General features: G+C 42.7%; 1 protein-coding gene across 2 annotated transcripts in view; it reads right to left on the minus strand.

Annotated features, from left to right (window-relative positions):
• Window positions 1-296: 296 nt before the first annotated feature.
• The window catches only part of FRMD1 (FERM domain containing 1), a 48,110-nt gene continuing 31,090 nt past the window's right edge, over window positions 297-17,316 (minus strand). Inside the window, exons 5-15 of one of the 2 annotated variants that reach the window (XR_010883881.1) lie at window positions 15,945-16,021; window positions 13,810-13,996; window positions 11,122-11,277; window positions 9,103-9,168; window positions 8,830-8,898; window positions 8,465-8,639; window positions 5,752-6,087; window positions 5,484-5,612; window positions 4,669-4,748; window positions 3,709-3,786; window positions 2,730-2,768 (exon numbers count right to left, since the gene is read on the minus strand). Coding sequence is in view for 1 of the 2 variants with exons in the window: in XM_067294729.1 (XP_067150830.1) it covers window positions 2,481-2,768; window positions 4,669-4,748; window positions 5,484-5,612; window positions 5,752-6,087; window positions 8,465-8,639; window positions 8,830-8,898; window positions 9,103-9,168; window positions 11,122-11,277; window positions 13,810-13,996; window positions 15,945-16,021 (1,563 nt within the window). In the remaining variant the exon portion in view is untranslated. Of the gene's footprint in view, window positions 2,769-3,708; window positions 3,787-4,668; window positions 4,749-5,483; window positions 5,613-5,751; window positions 6,088-8,464; window positions 8,640-8,829; window positions 8,899-9,102; window positions 9,169-11,121; window positions 11,278-13,809; window positions 13,997-15,944; window positions 16,022-17,316 lie in introns of both variants that reach the window. The other variant, XM_067294729.1, reaches the window with a different exon arrangement.

Below are 17,316 nucleotides of genomic sequence, written 5' to 3' on the forward strand. Positions count from 1 at the left end.
AAAAACCAAAATAATAAAAGAGACCTTCTAAGTTTGAAGACAACAAAATCTGTTACTACCGGGAACAGGTTTTTTTCATATGAATACAAAAACTTGCATAACAGATATTCACAGTGCTTGTAAGATATTCATTAATTCATTTTCAGTCTACACACAAAAAAAGTGTCCAGTCTCCCCTTCATATACATATGTAACTTATAGTACTGGAAGGAGCTGTGTAGACAATTGAAAGAAGAAGTCAAACTTGGAGAGTTTTCCTTCCCCACAAGCCATGAATAAATACACCCTCCCTCCCCCCCTCCAAGTACATACAGGCATCAGAAGCAATGAATGCACATACAAGAACCAATTACATTGTTTTTAGGCATTGGTACATTTTGTAAACCAGCAACACTAACATTACAGCATTTTGGAATAGTGGCAACAAGAGTTCAAGTGTATGTAGAAATATGGTTTTCATGTCATCTTAGCAAAAATAGAAATACCCAGAGTTTCAACACACACTCATTTTCACCAATTCCATTTAATGCTTGGTAACACTAGAAAGAAAACACCAAGCTGATTAATGGTAATAAACATTTCAGGTAAGCTGGTCAGGCTGAAGCAGGTATGAATGTGATTGCCTTTGAGAAAACAAGTGTGAATGGCTATGAGCATATGTATCACATGTTTTATAACAGCTTTCCAAACAGCTATTCCCACTTCAAACTTTTTTCCAGTAAGTGACTGTTGACAGAACCACAAATAATTATACATCAGCATGTGTGGGAGAGCAACAGTTAAGCAGAGAGGTTACACCAGAACTCCCTGCTTTTTCATTAAAATATGGGCACCAGAGTAAGACTCATCTATCCAGTGCTGCAGCTGGTTTCATTCTGTGGAAGAACAAGGTTGTTCCATGCAGTACAGCCACCAGCCTCCTGGGTCTTGGATATGCCCCTCTCCATAGAATACAGCCAAACAGGCCCCAGGTAGCAGGAGGCTAGACTAGCCTGTTCATGAGCAGACAGATGCTCTTTAAACATTTAGATCCATTTAGCAGAGTTTATTTTGGATACAGGAAAAATATCTTCAGTATTTTGTGGTGGCATTTTTGGCTTTGCTTGGAATAATGGAAAAAAATGTTGGGAATCAACTCGGGGGGAAGGAGGGAGAGGAGGAAGGGGAGGTAGGGAAGAAAATCAAATAAATATTCCTTTATTTGGCTGCTAGAAGGTGACAAGATGTTTTTCACACCAAACAAATGCTTTAATCAAACAGCATAATCATAGCTATTGTATCAGTGAGAGCCAGCATAGCCAGCTCTGTAGGACTCAAAATCATCATACATGTTCTCCTGGCTTGACACACAATCCCACTATACTTCCACCATCATGGGCCCTACAGCATCATTCACTCACACTTGCACACCCTATGGACTAAATTGGACAAAGTCACTAATAACTACCTGATTTGCCTTTCCAAAGCGACTTTCTCCAGCCCATACTTGCCTCCTAAGCAAAGGATAAAAATTTCTAAGGAACAGATTTATTAAAAATAAAGAACAACCTAAAAAGTATGATTCAGAGTCAGGAGTGATCATGCTTGGACAAATTTTCCAGTCACACTCCCATCTTTAAGAGCCAGTCAATTAGCATTATCATCTTGGCTGTTTCTAAGAGGACAGAAGACAAGTCACTTCTTTTCTCCTCTCCCCCATCTCTCATAGGATATAAGAATTTACCTACCAATCTAATCATGGAAGTAGTAGACAGCTGACAGTTCCATTTCTTGCATTAAAAAAAAAAAAAAAAAAGGTAAACAAAGACAGAACGAAGGAAAACAGAAAACCCACACTATATTTGGCTGGATGCTTAAAACAAAACAAAAACACCTAGAAATAAACTCACAGTAGAGCAGGTCTTGTGCCCAGTAAAGCAAACGGGCGACTTTTGTTCATTACAAAGAGAACAGGCTGGACTTTTCCATACACATACCTCCCAATATACTCGGGGTATACCCTGGCCTGACAGCTGTTGGCAGGGTTGAAGCAGCACAGACTCAAGGCAACAAATCTATTCGTGTACTAGCATTAACATAAATGGATCATAAGAGAAAGGCAGAAAGCTAAACTGACATGGACTATTTAATTTCTATCTGGTAAATCCATTTTGACATGTTTTCTTTAACAACTCAGTATCAGTTTTGGTCCACTATTTGGGGGTTTTACATCAGTTATATCACTGCTAATGGTGCAGGCCACTTCCATTTTCTTCTAAACCGACACTTCAAATGCCAAATTAAGTGCTATACTCCAGTTAATTTGCCCTGTAGTCAGGTCTGCAGAAGTGATGTCACTTACTGATTATGGAGCTGAGTAACAAAGATACTTAAAATCTCCAGCAAGAACCAGACTGACATCACATGTGTTAATGAGGTATATATAATCACTTCTGTTTCCATGATGAGATGTCCCCTGATGTGGAGGAGCTCCAATCTCATTACACCACAAATTCCTCTGGGAGCTGGTCCTCTCCCAGAAGATCCAAGGAGAGGCAGTTCATGGATCGCTTCCCATAAAGGGCAGACTTGGTTTTGCAGTCTGCTGTGGAATAAACACAGCCGTAGATAGCCAGCTTATCCTCCAGGGTGCAGCCAAATGTGTAGCTGTGAGACGTGTCCGAAGACAGCATGGCACTTAGTGGCGGATGCCGGTGCTTGTAAAGACATATATCATCCAAACTCTGGCTGTGCTGGTCTGTGCAGCTCCTGCCTTTGGGCGGTCTGACCTGTCAGTTTAGTAAGACACACACGAATAAAAATGATGAGCTCAGACACAGCCTAAGGATGATGGCTGTGCATGCTTAAGCTTTCCAAAATTGTTCTTCCATTCCTTCACATCATCCTCTTGGCCTTTTGAAAGACACTGGCTTAACGAAGAAGCTGTGAACAATTAAAAAATTACAAGCGCACTCAGCTGCCTTGCCATGTTGAGCCAGATCCTGATCTTTGTACACTATGTCCTCAGTGTCCAATACACTGGACTAAACACTTCACACAAATAACATCTAATGAACTGACACTTCTTGGCAGAACTGTGCAGTCAGCCTCACTCATGGGCAAAGTATACATTTAAAAAACAAAACAAAACAAAAAAATCCCAAGTGCTTGAACCCACTAGATGGGTTAATTAAAGTCTCATGAGCTGAAAGAAGTTCAGAAAGCAACTATGCAAATGAACAGGTTAAGGTCTCCAAAATTCAGTAAGTGCCACATACAGTTCCATCTACATAACATTATTCAGAAATGAAGAAAACAGAAGCAACGAACCAACAGTAATTCTCAGATGCAGGTGTTGTTCTACACAAGCTGTAGCAACTTCGCCTTTATGGAGGAATTACTAATCACCTGATAAATTTCCAACTTTCCCAGCTAGTTTTTCTTGTTCTGCCTCTTGACAATTAGCTTTCAAAAGCTAGTTTTGAGGCTGATTTCAAGAATATGACATTTAAACCAAAACACTTCTGTGAGCAATACAGAAAACTGCCTCCCAGTCCCACTACTCTTACACACTGGATGGGAATTAAAAAAAATACTCTGATGAAATCCTATGTTGACTAACTGTGCTCTCAGGAACAGACATACACAGTATGATCCAGCCAACAGTGAGAAACACAGTCCTGTACAGTTTAGTTACAACTTAAAAATCACACTTTAAAAGATGCTCACTCTCTGCCTTGCACACTTCAGTCCTTCCACTGAAATACAGAAATAAGTTCATCACAGTTTGTACGGCACAGTCTTCATCTTCGGGGAAAAATAAACCAACAATTACAAACCAAAATAGTCTGTTAAGTGCTAAGTGAAAATTCCTTACCATTCTTGACTGGGTCCAGTAGGAGGCATGAAAAGAGAAGAAAAAAAAAAGTCCTAAGTAGTGACTGAAGTCCTTGATCAGAAAAGAAGTGGGAGTAAAGGGGAAAAGAATGAACAGATTTTTAAAATTCTTTGAGCAGATAAGGCTGATTTGGATTCAGTGAGAGAAGAAACAGTAGAGACATTTTTAAATGTTTCTACCCCTGTGGGTACAGCTCCACTTTGAAAAGTAATAATGTTTGGCCTTTAAAAAAACTAAATAAGCTTTTTCCACAACCTATGATATAACATATTTTACCATACATAGTTGCCTTTTTCTCAAGGGTTTGATGAAAAGAAGATGTTGACAACAGAGAGTCCAGCACACATAGTGTAATCACAGAAATGATAGTAATTAGAACTTGAGGGTCTGGTTTTGCTCCGATGTGAGCTCCTTCCAGCTTCAGGAGCAGGAAAATGATCAACTTTGGAACCCACATCCAAACTGCATGGATGGTCTTGGCTCTATGTTGCACTAAAAATGTGTAAGTGGCTTATTCTCCATTTCCTCTCTGGAAGCCTAAGGGAGATAATAGCTGGCTTGCAAGATTTCCATGTTGATCACTCCAAACCTCTTTATACTATTCTGGACTCAAACGCTACTGTTATCCTATCCCTGATAACAGTAGCTGGGAAACAGCTGTTTTCAGTTACACTATTTAAATCAGTTAAATCCAGACCAACCAAGTTCACCTGATTTACAGCTGTCTCCATTACACTAGAAGTTGGTTAAATGTCCACATACAAACTCTCCTGCCAAGCATCTCTCCTTACCTGATGAAGGGATTCCACACTCTGACCTCTCATTTTTATTAGTGTGACTTGCACCACAGACAGTGATTCCTGATTAATAGCTGCAAAGGAAAGGGAGGAAACAAAGAGAACTATAGGTTGGAGTTTTTACTGGCTACTGGAGAAAGGGAAGTCATTCTCATAGGCTACATTCAAGCAGTGCTATTCTAATAATATAACTACACATCAGTAAGCACTCCCAATGCTCTGTGAGTTTGGCTCACAAGTACTTCTTTGCCCTTAAGGATCAACATTAAACTCCGCCCACCCAAAACCCACAGCTTTTCACCAGCTTGCCCATATTCACTCATCTCGCTCTGCCAGAAGGGCTACATGTCATTCACATCCCATAAGACCAGACAGCTTCTATGTGAGCCTACTGTCTAGCCTTCCCTATAACATGAGCCACAGAACTTCACTTGTTATTTCCTGTGCCTGGCCCATTAACCTGTCGTTGAACCCTTTGGCTGTTTTGTGGTATATAAGATTTTAATTTAAATTCCTTTACTACAAAAGGTTTGCCTCGGTTGTCTTTTTGTCGTTAACTGAATATAAATAAAATAAGCTTGGTAAATTTGGAAAAGGGAGACCCTGAGAAGCAAACAGGAGAGGAGCACCGCACAGTATAGAGTGCAGGCCTTTAACTTCCAGAGGAGCTGGCTTGAAATTCTGGTGCAGTACAGCAGTGAAGATAGAGCTTTCTTAGATCTTTTAGCTCATGCCTGGGTTGCCAAATGCATTTCCCTATAGCTACGGCCTAAAGAAAAGCACTGAGTAGTAGTAGAAAGCCATCTCACCTTGGCAGCTAGCAGCATCTAGATGAAGGGAATCAACAGATTCTCCCACAGTGGCCTCCTCTAACTGGTCTCCCTCTAAAGGCTCATCTACAGGCATCTCCTCAGGCTCATCTACTGCCAGCTCAAGCTCTAGCAGGAAAGAGCCACAGGAGAAGGATTAGCATTACACTTCTGCTCCAAGCTGCTTCACATTCTCTTACTCCCCATTCTCCTGCAGGAGAAGACAACAGAATGCTTAAAAGTTGCTCCACATCTCCAAATTCCTTACCATCGTCTTGAGAGTCATCTTCAGCCCTCCCTTTGCTGCCACTGTCAATGCCAGAGCTACCATAGCTGATGGTCGAGCTGCAGGATTTTTCTTTCCTATGTATCCTATCAATGCTGAAGGGCTCATCCACTGACATTTCCACAGATACCCGGTGCCTTGAGTCAGCCTCGATGCCAGATGTGTGAGAGCTGCCATGACTTCCTGTGGACTGGCGTGAGAGATGGTTATCCCTCCGGCTACCTCCACTGCTCCCGCTGCCATGTGAGTTCTTATCAGATGGGTCCAGGTCCATGTCTAGCGTGTCACTGATGTAGGACTCCCGGTAGCGCTTCTTCTCTGAGAAAGAAAGACATGAGAAACCAGGGAAAGCTAAGCAAGACAGAAGGAATGGCAGCAAAAAATAATCAGTAAGTTCTGGTACTGGCAAAACTTGGCAGTTAAGAAACAATTACTGCAGCTACTGAACAAAGACAGGAAGTTTTGAATTCTGTTTGCTCAACAGATACCTGGATGCCCAGCTGGCTATAACAGAATTACAGTTAGTCATAGATACAGTAAGACCAGTATCTCATGAATTAGAACAGGCAGGTATAGACAGTTATAGTACAGAAAATATTAGCTTACAGAATAAAGGAAAAGACCTGTGTTACCTGGATAACCTAAGCGCTTAGTGTTTAAAACAGAGTACTTTGTTCCTCAAAACAGTCACCAATGTGTAGAGACAGCCAAGAACAGGATCCCCTGTTGTGCAGGGGGTGCCTGGTTGGCACTTATTAATCACTTCTTCCAGGGCTGGTATGTGTTACCTGAAGAGGGGTGTGCTAAGGGTGGCCAAGAAATCCATGAGACACTAGCAGACAATGCAGGACAACCTAGGAAAAAACCTGTCCCACCCTAAAGCAGGAGCTAGAAGGCAGAGAAAATGCACCAGGGCACTTTGACTACTTCTGTTTGGGCAACTGAACCATGTCCCCAGGTATTACCACAATGTTGCAAGACCTGTACTTAGGTGCTGACCCACTGTAGACAATAAATGTTAGCAGAGCTCTCCTGAAATAGTGCTTGGTAAGGAAAGAAGAGTTCAAAATGCCAGCAAAGACAGGGCAACTGCTCTAGTACAAGTCCAGGGAAGACTCACTGTTTGCAATGCCTCAGTCTTCCAACAAGATGGGAATCTATCTATTAAAGAAGAAAGCCTGAATGTTTACATATCCACTGGACCAGGAGGAATGAGTGCTCACATAGGATAGCCCTATGGAGGCCACTAGAAAAAGGGAAAAGAAATAGCAGCTAGTCAGGTGGCAGGATATATACCAAGTAAGAAAAAAGTAGATCTCATTTTGACTCTGAACATTTATAAGGAACAGTATTTTTAATACTGCAGCTCTTTAGTTGCAATTTTTGCCCAAGCACCACCATTTTATTATCTGGAACCAGAGTGGACTACAGGGAATCACCAAAAAGAGGCCTTCGAAACAGTGTGAAAGTTTTGTGAAGGTAATTCTCAAGCCTTCTGCCCACAGGCATTTGATTAGTGAGTCTTTGTACAGATGAGTATCATGCACCACTGACTGCACTCACACAGCTTAAGGCCATTTGTATAACCCCACTAAAGGAAGAGACAGGAAAATGACCAAGTTAGATGAGATGGCCACCTTGTTCTGTACACAGATTCCACACAACAAGAAACCACCACTTCAGAGACGGATATAAATTCTTTAGTATTAGTTGAGATGGACAATAACTGAGTTACACCACAGAGAGGAGTTTCTTCCTGACTTCTCATTGGATGGAACAAGGCTAAGTCCTCATACAAGAGGAATGACTACTGCTGGCTGACTTCTACTGACTTCTGCTTCCTGATGGGCTTAAAGCTACTGATAAAAGTCTTACAAACCCCACAGAAGATAGAGAACACATTAATGGAGAACACAGGGAACAGCAGCCAGGAAAGAACTGGGGCAAAAAGCAGTCAGAGGAAGGCTATAAAAAAGGGGAAAAATCCTCCAAGAGAGGGCCTATGCAATGCATTCAGAAACAGGCATGGGAGAGAGGTGGGCTGAGAAGTTTATATGAGAGCCAGGGTTCCAGAGAGGAGAAAAATGGAAAGAAACAAACAGGAAGGGGATGAAATGACTGAAGTCTCCCTAGAAGGATACCAGGGACTCTCAGAGTTCAAACACCATCCCTACAGAGAAGATAAGTTCTGGGAGCCTTTATCTGCTCTCAGATTGCTTCTGGCACCTGCAGCTCCTAACTGGTTGACATTATAGACTAAACTGCAAACACTGTTTAGTAAAGGGGCACTAAAAAAAAAAAAAAAAGGCACAGGCTCACAACTTGTACTGCTCCTTGAACAAAGGAAAATCTTATCCCAGCTGAAAGCTTTTTATTCAAGATTACATTATCTCAGAGGCATGTGTCAAATGTGCAAAAACTGACAGCCCAGAGAGCAGAGACCTCCTCTTAAAGGGAGAAATTCCCCCTTCACTGCTCACACACACATTTTCTGATCACAATCTAGCAAGGCAGGACCAAAACCACTTCCCACTAATTGACTTGAAACAAATCTAAGACTTCTATTCTTCTCACTGTCTTCTGTTAAGGCAGAAATACCATCAATTAGAGAGCAGCCACTGTGAAGCCACAGCAGAGAGACTAACATGCCATACTCTTACCCTTATCAAAAGTCATCTGCTCTCCTGTCACATACCTTCAGCCTCCTCCAGTTTTTGGATTTGCTTCAACACTGGCTGGATATTCAGAAAGAGTCGGTGGCTATTGCTGAGGAGCTGCAGCAAGTGCCGTGACCTGAAGGGGCAACCTGTGTAATAAACCAATTTCCGTGCAGAGGGCAAACCATCTGGCTGGATCTCAAATTTTTTTCCCTGCATAAAGAGGAGAGATACCAGAGCAGTGAACAAGAACATGTTTTCAGTCACATAACTGACAGAGATAGCTGCAATCTTATGCATACTAGTAACAGGACTAGACATGGCAATTTGGGTAGGCCAACAGCCTTGCCAGGTCCCAGGTTGATAGCCCCGTGCCAGATGGCCTCCGTTCTGTCATACTCACCAGAAATGCTAGCTTCCCGATGTGCGACCAGGGAAAGTCATAGAGGAGCTGACGAACGTGATTCACCTCCTGCAACACATCAAACTCAGAGTGACACAGGGATTGACAGCTACAGGGTGGAGTCAGTGATGTGCAAAGAATTTGCAAACAATCAGGAACGTGAGATATGCGGAGCCTGGCGCACACAGGCAGAGGAGTTGTGGCGGGGGGAAGAACAGGAGGGCTGCACAGAGTTAAACACTACGCCAGAAGGCTTTCATGGCAGTCTGTTACCTGATAGATGTGCATTCCTCTAAGGGTCAGGCCCAGGATAACTGTCGGGCGGTCCTCCTTCTTATCCTAAGAGAACAGAAGAGCCTGGAGTCAAAGGTTAATCTACAAAAACCACACTCCTGTTTCGGCACCTACTGCAACAGAGGTAGCAGGACTGCTCACCAGGCAAATGTCATCAGCATTTCATCCTGCTCATTTACTTTTTATTGTGCTTCTAAAAAGCACATTACCTTGTTGGCTCTTGAAAAATTCTCTGCAATAAGAAACACCTATGAATCCCCCCATGTTGTGGGTCTCAAGCATTTTGCCAACAGCAAACACCCAACACTCCAGACCGCCCTGGACAGGGAATCCTGTAGCTTCAGTCATTTGAGTGTATGGACAGTTATTGCTCTCAGAGGTAATTTGTAACAGATTCCCTCTTATTGCCATGTGCTGCCTCTGCCATCCCCATGAATACACATGGTTCTCCAGGTGACAGAGGGTCCAAAATAGAAGGGATCTCTGTCCCCTTCCCTTGCCACAGCACACCTGTTCCCATCCAGGTGCTTGCTGGATCACAGATGTACATTGGCCAGAAGGGAGCTAATCAATGCCCACAGTTACAGGGACCTTCTTTTTAACCTTTTGGTCTCAGTGTAGGCAGCAGATGGTTTTAAATGTTCAAGGCTTAGCTGGAATACTGACTTGTTTTTCCTCATGCTCTATCTTGGTATAACATAATTGCTCTCTAGTAAGGAGATTTTTTTGCTTAAAGAACAAAAAAAAAAGAAAAAATCCCAAACTAGTTCACTCAGTCTCTCTCTTCTGCCATGGCAGGAGGAAAAGTAGGAAGAAAATTGTTGAGGAACAAGTTCTGGAGTCACAGACCTCAAATTTTACACTGGAACTTTCTCTCCTCATCTGGTTTGTCAAGTCATCACATTTACCTCACCTTCTTCCCCCTCTCGGTTACTACTCATGTCCAGTAGAACCGCAGTTTAAAGTGACTAAGAAATAGTTTGTCTTCTAAAGGCAAAGAGCTTTCATAAATCAACACTTGGTCTGGAGGAAAAATGCAGGGCTCAGGGCAGTCAGTGTTTTCTTTCAGAGTTCACAACCTCAGTAGGAGACATGAAGATGGCTTGAAACAAGAGGTGACAGCTCTTGAAATCTTAGGGCAGCTAAAGCACTGGCACTTCACCCCAGCGCCTCTATGCATTTGATCAGGAGCTTTGTGACCCAGGTATCACCTAGGAGGAAGATATCTAACCATTCCTGCATGCTATACAGCAGGTAGAAGAGCACATTGTGAATTGAACAACACATGAAGGAGTTAACAATGCTTAAAATAAGTTCAAGTCAGGAATCTGGATATTAAGGGCAACCCATTTCACGCCCCCAGTGCCTTCAGACATAAATTGTATTATGTCCTGCCAGCTGGATTTCTTATAGCCTTCAAGTGTAACCCACACTCTCTTATGACTGCATCATTAATAGCATTCGTATCAAAACAGAGAGGACAAAGGAGAGGTAAGAGGGGAAGCTATGGTTTGTGAGGAATTTAAACTAACACTGGATTAGAGACCAAACTGGAACTTATTTCCTCCAGAAGACAAGAGACTTTCTTCTCTGTGTTTCTGTAGTAACTTTTTTTAGATCTGGTCAAAGGACACAGATACCTCCCATGATTCTGACCAAGTATGAACAGCTGAATAGCTTAATTTTAAGTCTGACGAAGTGGACTATCTCCTTTTGGGAAAAGGTCCATGCAAATCCTAATTGCATGAGCAGGTTTCACTCACCTAAGTGAAACAGAAAACATCTCTTTAGTCCTATTTCTAGACCTAAACTCTCTTAGCACATAAAAATAAAGTGCATTAAGCAAGCTTGAGTAAGAAAAAGCTGAAAATTTTAGACTCATTTGGCCTTTCAGCACCAGAGGCAGCAATCCCTCAAACAAACACAGAAAGTGAAAAATACAGCTGTGTACCCATTTAAAAGAGGAAGAGAAGTTTAAAATAAGAAGCTTTTTTTAACCTTCTGCAGCCTGTAGAAGTGGACAGGCACATCTTCCAACAAGCAGGACTCCTTAATGAACTTCAGCACTGCTTCCTTAGCAGTCAGGCCTTGCTGTTCTCGATGCATCTCTGGGGCATGTTTCAAGATGTAGTCACTCCCCCTCTTTGCAATTATCTAAACCATGAGGGAAACAAACAAGTCAGCAACTTCAATAATTCCCATGGGAGGTAGCTGTGATCAACAGCAAGGGCTAGACTGGAGCTGGAGGATATTCAAATGTTTGCTCAAGAAGTTAGTTCAACTTCACCCCTACCTTCCTGAAGAAAAAGCATTTAAAGCAGCCCAGATGATACCGATGTCTCCAGACAGACTCCTAGAGGGCAAAATCATAACAGACTGAGACTATGGGGATTGTGTCAGCTCTTTTTATTCTTAAGCTTAAAGGCTTATGGGAAGATAACTAATACTGCTCCGAACGCCCACATGATCATCAGCAGCAACGTCTCCAAACACTGCAGAAATGTTAGGTGGTTAGGGATTTGTTTTTAAGACCAGAAACACATTAGGCTTATTTAGCATTTCTATCCTCAAAAGGGACAAAAACCCTACCTCAAGATATTTTGTACCCATCTGGAGCAGCTGGCAGACACATGACTTCACTAAGCAGCAGGGAATCCTACACTGGACCTTTAGCCCTTGTCCTGCGAGCACCCAATCCCCATGTGTGGCTGCATGTGCTCTCTCTGCAATACTACAGTGCAGCCCAGTCTGCTCCTGCACGAGAGAGGCCCCTTCTAGGCTGGGAGCAGCAGTGAGAGATAAGTGGGACTTTGGCTGGATTCTATTCATAAACCACCCCCATCATTCAGGACATTTAAAACTAGATCCCATCAGGTATCTGAGAACATCCTGCCAGAAGCAGTCTGTCCTAGCTTGAAACTATCAAGTCCTCATCAATCAGTTCCCCCTTCCATTTTAACTTAAGTCCCTCCCTTACTCTATCCTGTAACATCTCTACCCTTTTCTGCATGCCAGCTCACGTGATTAGTTATCCTCCCACAAGGAAAGCTGGACTCTGTCAAGAACAACATTGATGCAATTAGCTGTGCAACATCAGCACAAAGAGAAGTGCCAACTCTGCAGTTCAAAGCTGGGTTGCTCACATTGGAGCAGCACTGCCTCTTACTCGAACAAGGGTTGTGGCAGCCTTTGGCTAAATGATCTCAAGCACGTGTTGGTGTTGTGGAGGAGATCACGCAGTGTCTCCCCAGGGGAGCCTGGGGGCAGGGAGAGAAGCGTCCCCATGACTGCCAGATTTCACTCTTTATAATGATAAATCACCCACATATTTGCTTAGGGCTGTGGCTCAGTGCAGGTGAGCTGGGCTCTGCCTCGGCGTTTGCAATGTTTGCCAGATGAGCAATGCTCTGTGATAAGACTTTTAACTGCCTCATAAACAGCGCATATCACACCCATCTTTTCCAGCCCTCTGTAAGCTACGTAATGCCAGGTACCCGATAGCTAGGAAAGGCATGGGATGAAGGTCTGTTGTCTGAGAGAACGGAGCATTTTTGCATAGTAAGGCAGGCAGGCTAACACTCATGTAAAAGTGTGTATACCAGCCTTGCCTCCCTGACACAACCCCTGTCTACTGCTCTGAACTTTGTCCCTGAAGCCGGGGGACAGTACCGCTTTGCAGGGGAGAAGTGACCTGCCCAGGGACACAGATCCAATCACCAGAGGAATCCAGGCTTTTTGGCAGCTATCCCAAGGCCCCAGCTGGCCTAACACCAGCTGTCAGAGCAGAGAAAGGGGCTCCAAAACTAAGTTGGGTTGCAAGACAGTCTGTCTGGTTCCTGTGAAACATCCTTCGCCAGCAGATGACATTGAGGGGTGACCACTGTTCTCACGTCCATAACAAACCTCATTTCCCCTTCCATTTTTATGGTCACTGAAGTGCTTATGGACAGTTTTCTTGATCTTTTCACCACAAGAAGAGAATTCTCTGCAAGTAATCAGTTCTGAGAGACTATTTTTTTAAACTCCTGATTCACAGCTAATTTGCTTTGGTTCAGTGACTAAACCAGCTCTTGGCCTTCTAAGCTGTTTGCTACTTTTGGAGGGCAAACACCAATGTGCACATGGTTATAAACAAACATGAAAAAATGTTTCCAGGCCCTTCCCTTTTCTCTTACTACAATTGGGCCCTAGATGAATGGCAAAGCAAGCACCAAAGGCACTGTAAGGCAGTACTACCCCCTAGGGTTTGGATCTAGCCATCCCAGAGGTAAACATTAAGGAGCTAAGACCAAAGAGAAATTTACTTAGCTTCATGGCCCTGAGGTTTTCTACAGATCTTAGTCTGTGCAGATCTTTCTGATATACTACTTTTAAGCCACAGAGATTTAAACAAAAACAGCTATGCTGTCAGAGTCATTCATTTGATACCAACACATTTCCTCACTGAGGGAGAACATGTACCACCCACCTCGCTCAGAAGGAGCCCAGGAGGACTGGGCAGCGATATCCAGTGAAGAGGGAGAGGGATATAGCTTCTGAGTGAGAATCAGGCCAAAGCTCTACCCACTCTGCACATCCTTTGGAGCAGGACCCCAGGGAAGTTGCATGGCTACAATTAGGTATCACCTTTCCATAGCTCCTGCTGTCTACACAAACTATTAACAGAAAGATCCCCCCCAAACGTACCCATTGCGGGAAATAAGCCTGAGGTTCAAAATATTTGCCAGCATGGACTTCCTCCTTGTAGTTGCCCAAGTCTGCCTGTAAGCTGTAGGCAGCCAGCAGGAAGTAGATTTCTTCTTTGTGGTTGCACCGAGACCTCAGTACCTGCTCCTTGAGATGGCAGTAGTAGAGCTGCCTTGCCACCTTGTCACTGCAAGATACAAAGGCAGATTTGCTTGAGCAAGAGAAAAAAAGATCAGGCTCAGACAAGGTCTCTCAAATACATGCAAGAGGAGTAATTAAACTTTGGCATCCTGATGTGTGCCAATGTCACCATGATACAATTAAGCACATTTAGGGAGCTATAATCAATGCCCTCTCACTCTAGGTTCTGTACAGACTTGGGAAATGATAGCCTCTGTCTTAAGGAGCATAAGATCTAAGTAGTTAGTGCAGAAGGTAGATGAAAGATAATCATATCAAACCTGTTTCAGAGGCTGACTACATCAAGCACTTTGTTTTTTCTGGAAAGCCTGTAGCACAGTCATCAGGAGAATCAACCACCTTGAATCCCAGTGTCTCTTACACACTTGTCTTCCTTTCCCCTCTAAACCTGGCACTGCTTTTTCATTTCACCTTGCCTTAGGCTCAAGGTGCTTTTCAACAGCTAGTTCCTGCAAGGTGGATCAAAGGAGGCAGGAGCCTTGCACTTGTTTTTGTCCTCCTCCTCAAGCCACAAACCAGGGATAGCCTAATAATACTAACTAGTGCATGCCATTAATAATGCATGCACACCCCATTAAGAGAGCACAGGGAAAGCAGGTCACTGACAGGTTCACATGGATGAAATGCTGGACACTAGAGCCTCTTGTAAAAGTGTATGTAGTTTGAAGGGGGTCACATACCTAATTCTGTATGGCTCCACAAACCTCTCCAATTAAATTATTAGTGCAAATGAGTATGAGTATGTAGGGGCTGCGAGAATGCTAAGCTTTGCTATCTTTGTACCAAAACACTAAACTAAACAAACAACACCTAACAGCCAAACAGACTCCAGAAAACTCCCCTGCATCCAAAAAGAAAGACTGTGGAGAGAAAAAAAAAAAAACAAAAAACCAACAAGCTTTCTTCTAGATGAGGACAAATGCCAAAATATTAAGTAAAGCTTGTGCTTTATTTTAATCCACCCGAATGCTTTCAGCTCTTAGCCTGCCCTGGGGTCACAGCCAAACCAGTAGCGCTGATGTAAAAATGAACACCTGACAGATTTTATTTAACTAACTCATCATTTGTTCTGCATGGTGCAGCAAGAGTGATTGTGTTTTGAGTGCAGCCCATATTCCATGTGAATGGATCCCACTCAAATGCAAAATCCTAACTTATGAAATCATTTCTTTTGCCCACTTCTGAAAGTCCATTCACTTCCAGGAGCAGATTACAGAGAGCACTGCTCAGATACAAAAGAAAGAACCAAAAATATTATAAAGTGTTCTGAAGCACAGATAGCTATTTTTTGTATATTAATTTGATGCTTGTCATGCTGTAGATGCAATCAAAAGATTGTTAAGTGTATTTCAATACTGTCACCATTCAACCTGCTCTCTAGACACAGGTAAGGAAGCATTCAGAATTCTCCTAGGAATAACAAGGAGCATGTATGGAAGGGAAAACATTCATGGCCGCATTGAGATCAGCTGGGACGACCTTAAAAAAAAAGAAATCAAGCTGTCATATTCATTGTGGGTAGCACAGAGAAGCAACAGCTAGAATCGAATATAAAAAGAGTAAGTATGAAGACAACAAACATGAAATTTCTGTCTGTCAAACCAGTAATATCCAATAACTGCAGCTTTCAAGTTACTTGGATGTAAAACTGAAAAAGGCAGGTTCAAAACAATGTGCTGCAGAGAAAATAAAACCCTAGACAACTAGTTAAAAGACACATCATTTGACTCCTGTTTTATTTTCTTTATTTTTCCAGAGAAGAATGTACTGGCAGAACCATTAGGGCAAGTGTCCATAGACTTCTTCCATAGACTTCTTTTTGGGTTCTCACAAACACAGAGATGAGCTCACCAAAAAAACCCGTGATTTTTCCTGCTTTTAAGAACACAGCAAATAATTTAAAACACAGTTAACTACTGCAGAAGGGAACTTACCTTATCACCCTTCCGTTTTCTACGTAGTATTGTACTCTAAAGAATGCCACAAAAGGAGGGCTAAATTTCTCTGTTCCCTTGAGCAGAGGGAGAAGACATGTTAAAAAAAAAAAAAAAAAAGATTCAGCAGCATCTTATTATCTTCTTGTAACACTCCCCTCCCCAAGCTCATTCCCCATATTGTCTTCATTCTCCACACCTAGCTGTTCAGCAGGGTTTTGGGGGATCTGATCATCACTGAAGCTTCCATCAATGAAGCATCACGAAACATTCGGACAGGATGAATGACAAAACATCCTAGGGAGAGCAGGAGAATTTGGACTGGGAGGATGAGTAGATACAAAAGAGTTCCAATACAGTCTGGGGATGCCCAGCCTAGCTCAATATTACTTTGCTCAGCACCTGGCAGCACTGCAGGCATATTAATGCTGAACACAGCAAGTTTAATATAACCTTCCTGAAAGTACCAGGAAAAGCAGTTCAGGCAGCATGCCACACTTGCACTGCTATACCATTTGCGGAACACACCTAGAGTTAATTCTACTATCCACATCATATAACAGGGACACACGCATTGCTGCAAGAGTAACACATTCAGCCTTCACTGCCAGAGGCTGAGGTGCACCAGTGTGATACTAACTATTCGTCTTTTTTTTTGGCAGGGCTAATGTTTAGTTATTCACAGCTTCCTACAGCCACAGACTGAAAGGAGACATTGATGTCTGCTTCATGTTTAAGATGTTTGCTAAAAGAAAGCCAATAAGATTTTTTGTTGTTGTTTTAAGTATAGCCTTCCTTTCAGCCTTACAGGTGTATTTAAATGGGGGGATGACATCTTATCACTTTAGTAGTTCACTCTCTTGTCTTGTCTACTTTTGCCTCCTACTTCTTTAATTTTTGTACAGATATCTTTGCTCACATGGGCAGTTCCAAGAGTTTGCGGATCAGATTCATCTCACTGGGAGAAGGTACACAGCATGCCATGCATATCTTTGATGCTGACAGCAAAATCTTGATCATCAAGCAAATATTTACATTTTATTTCTGTAATCTGGGCATAGTGACCCTATTTCATCAGCAGAGCTGGGCTTTTCAGCTGAGACCTTTCAACAGGCATTAAATCGTGTTTCCCAGCCTCTTAGTTCAATAGCCTAACTCAGCCCCAGACTTCAGTACTGCCAAGGGCAATTCATTTAGCCTCTTATGATTCATCTCACACAACAGATTCAACACTTATCCTGACTTAAAAAACGTTGCAAGTCCCAAAGTAACTGCAAAGCATACCCCTGATCAGAGCTATGTGAAACACCTACCCTGGAAGAAACCCTTGGTGGCAGGATAGACAGACTTCCCACGTGACTGGGAGTTGTAT

This window comes from Apteryx mantelli, chromosome 3 (genome assembly GCF_036417845.1).
Source record: "Apteryx mantelli isolate bAptMan1 chromosome 3, bAptMan1.hap1, whole genome shotgun sequence".
Taxonomy (NCBI): Eukaryota; Metazoa; Chordata; class Aves; order Apterygiformes; family Apterygidae; genus Apteryx; species Apteryx mantelli.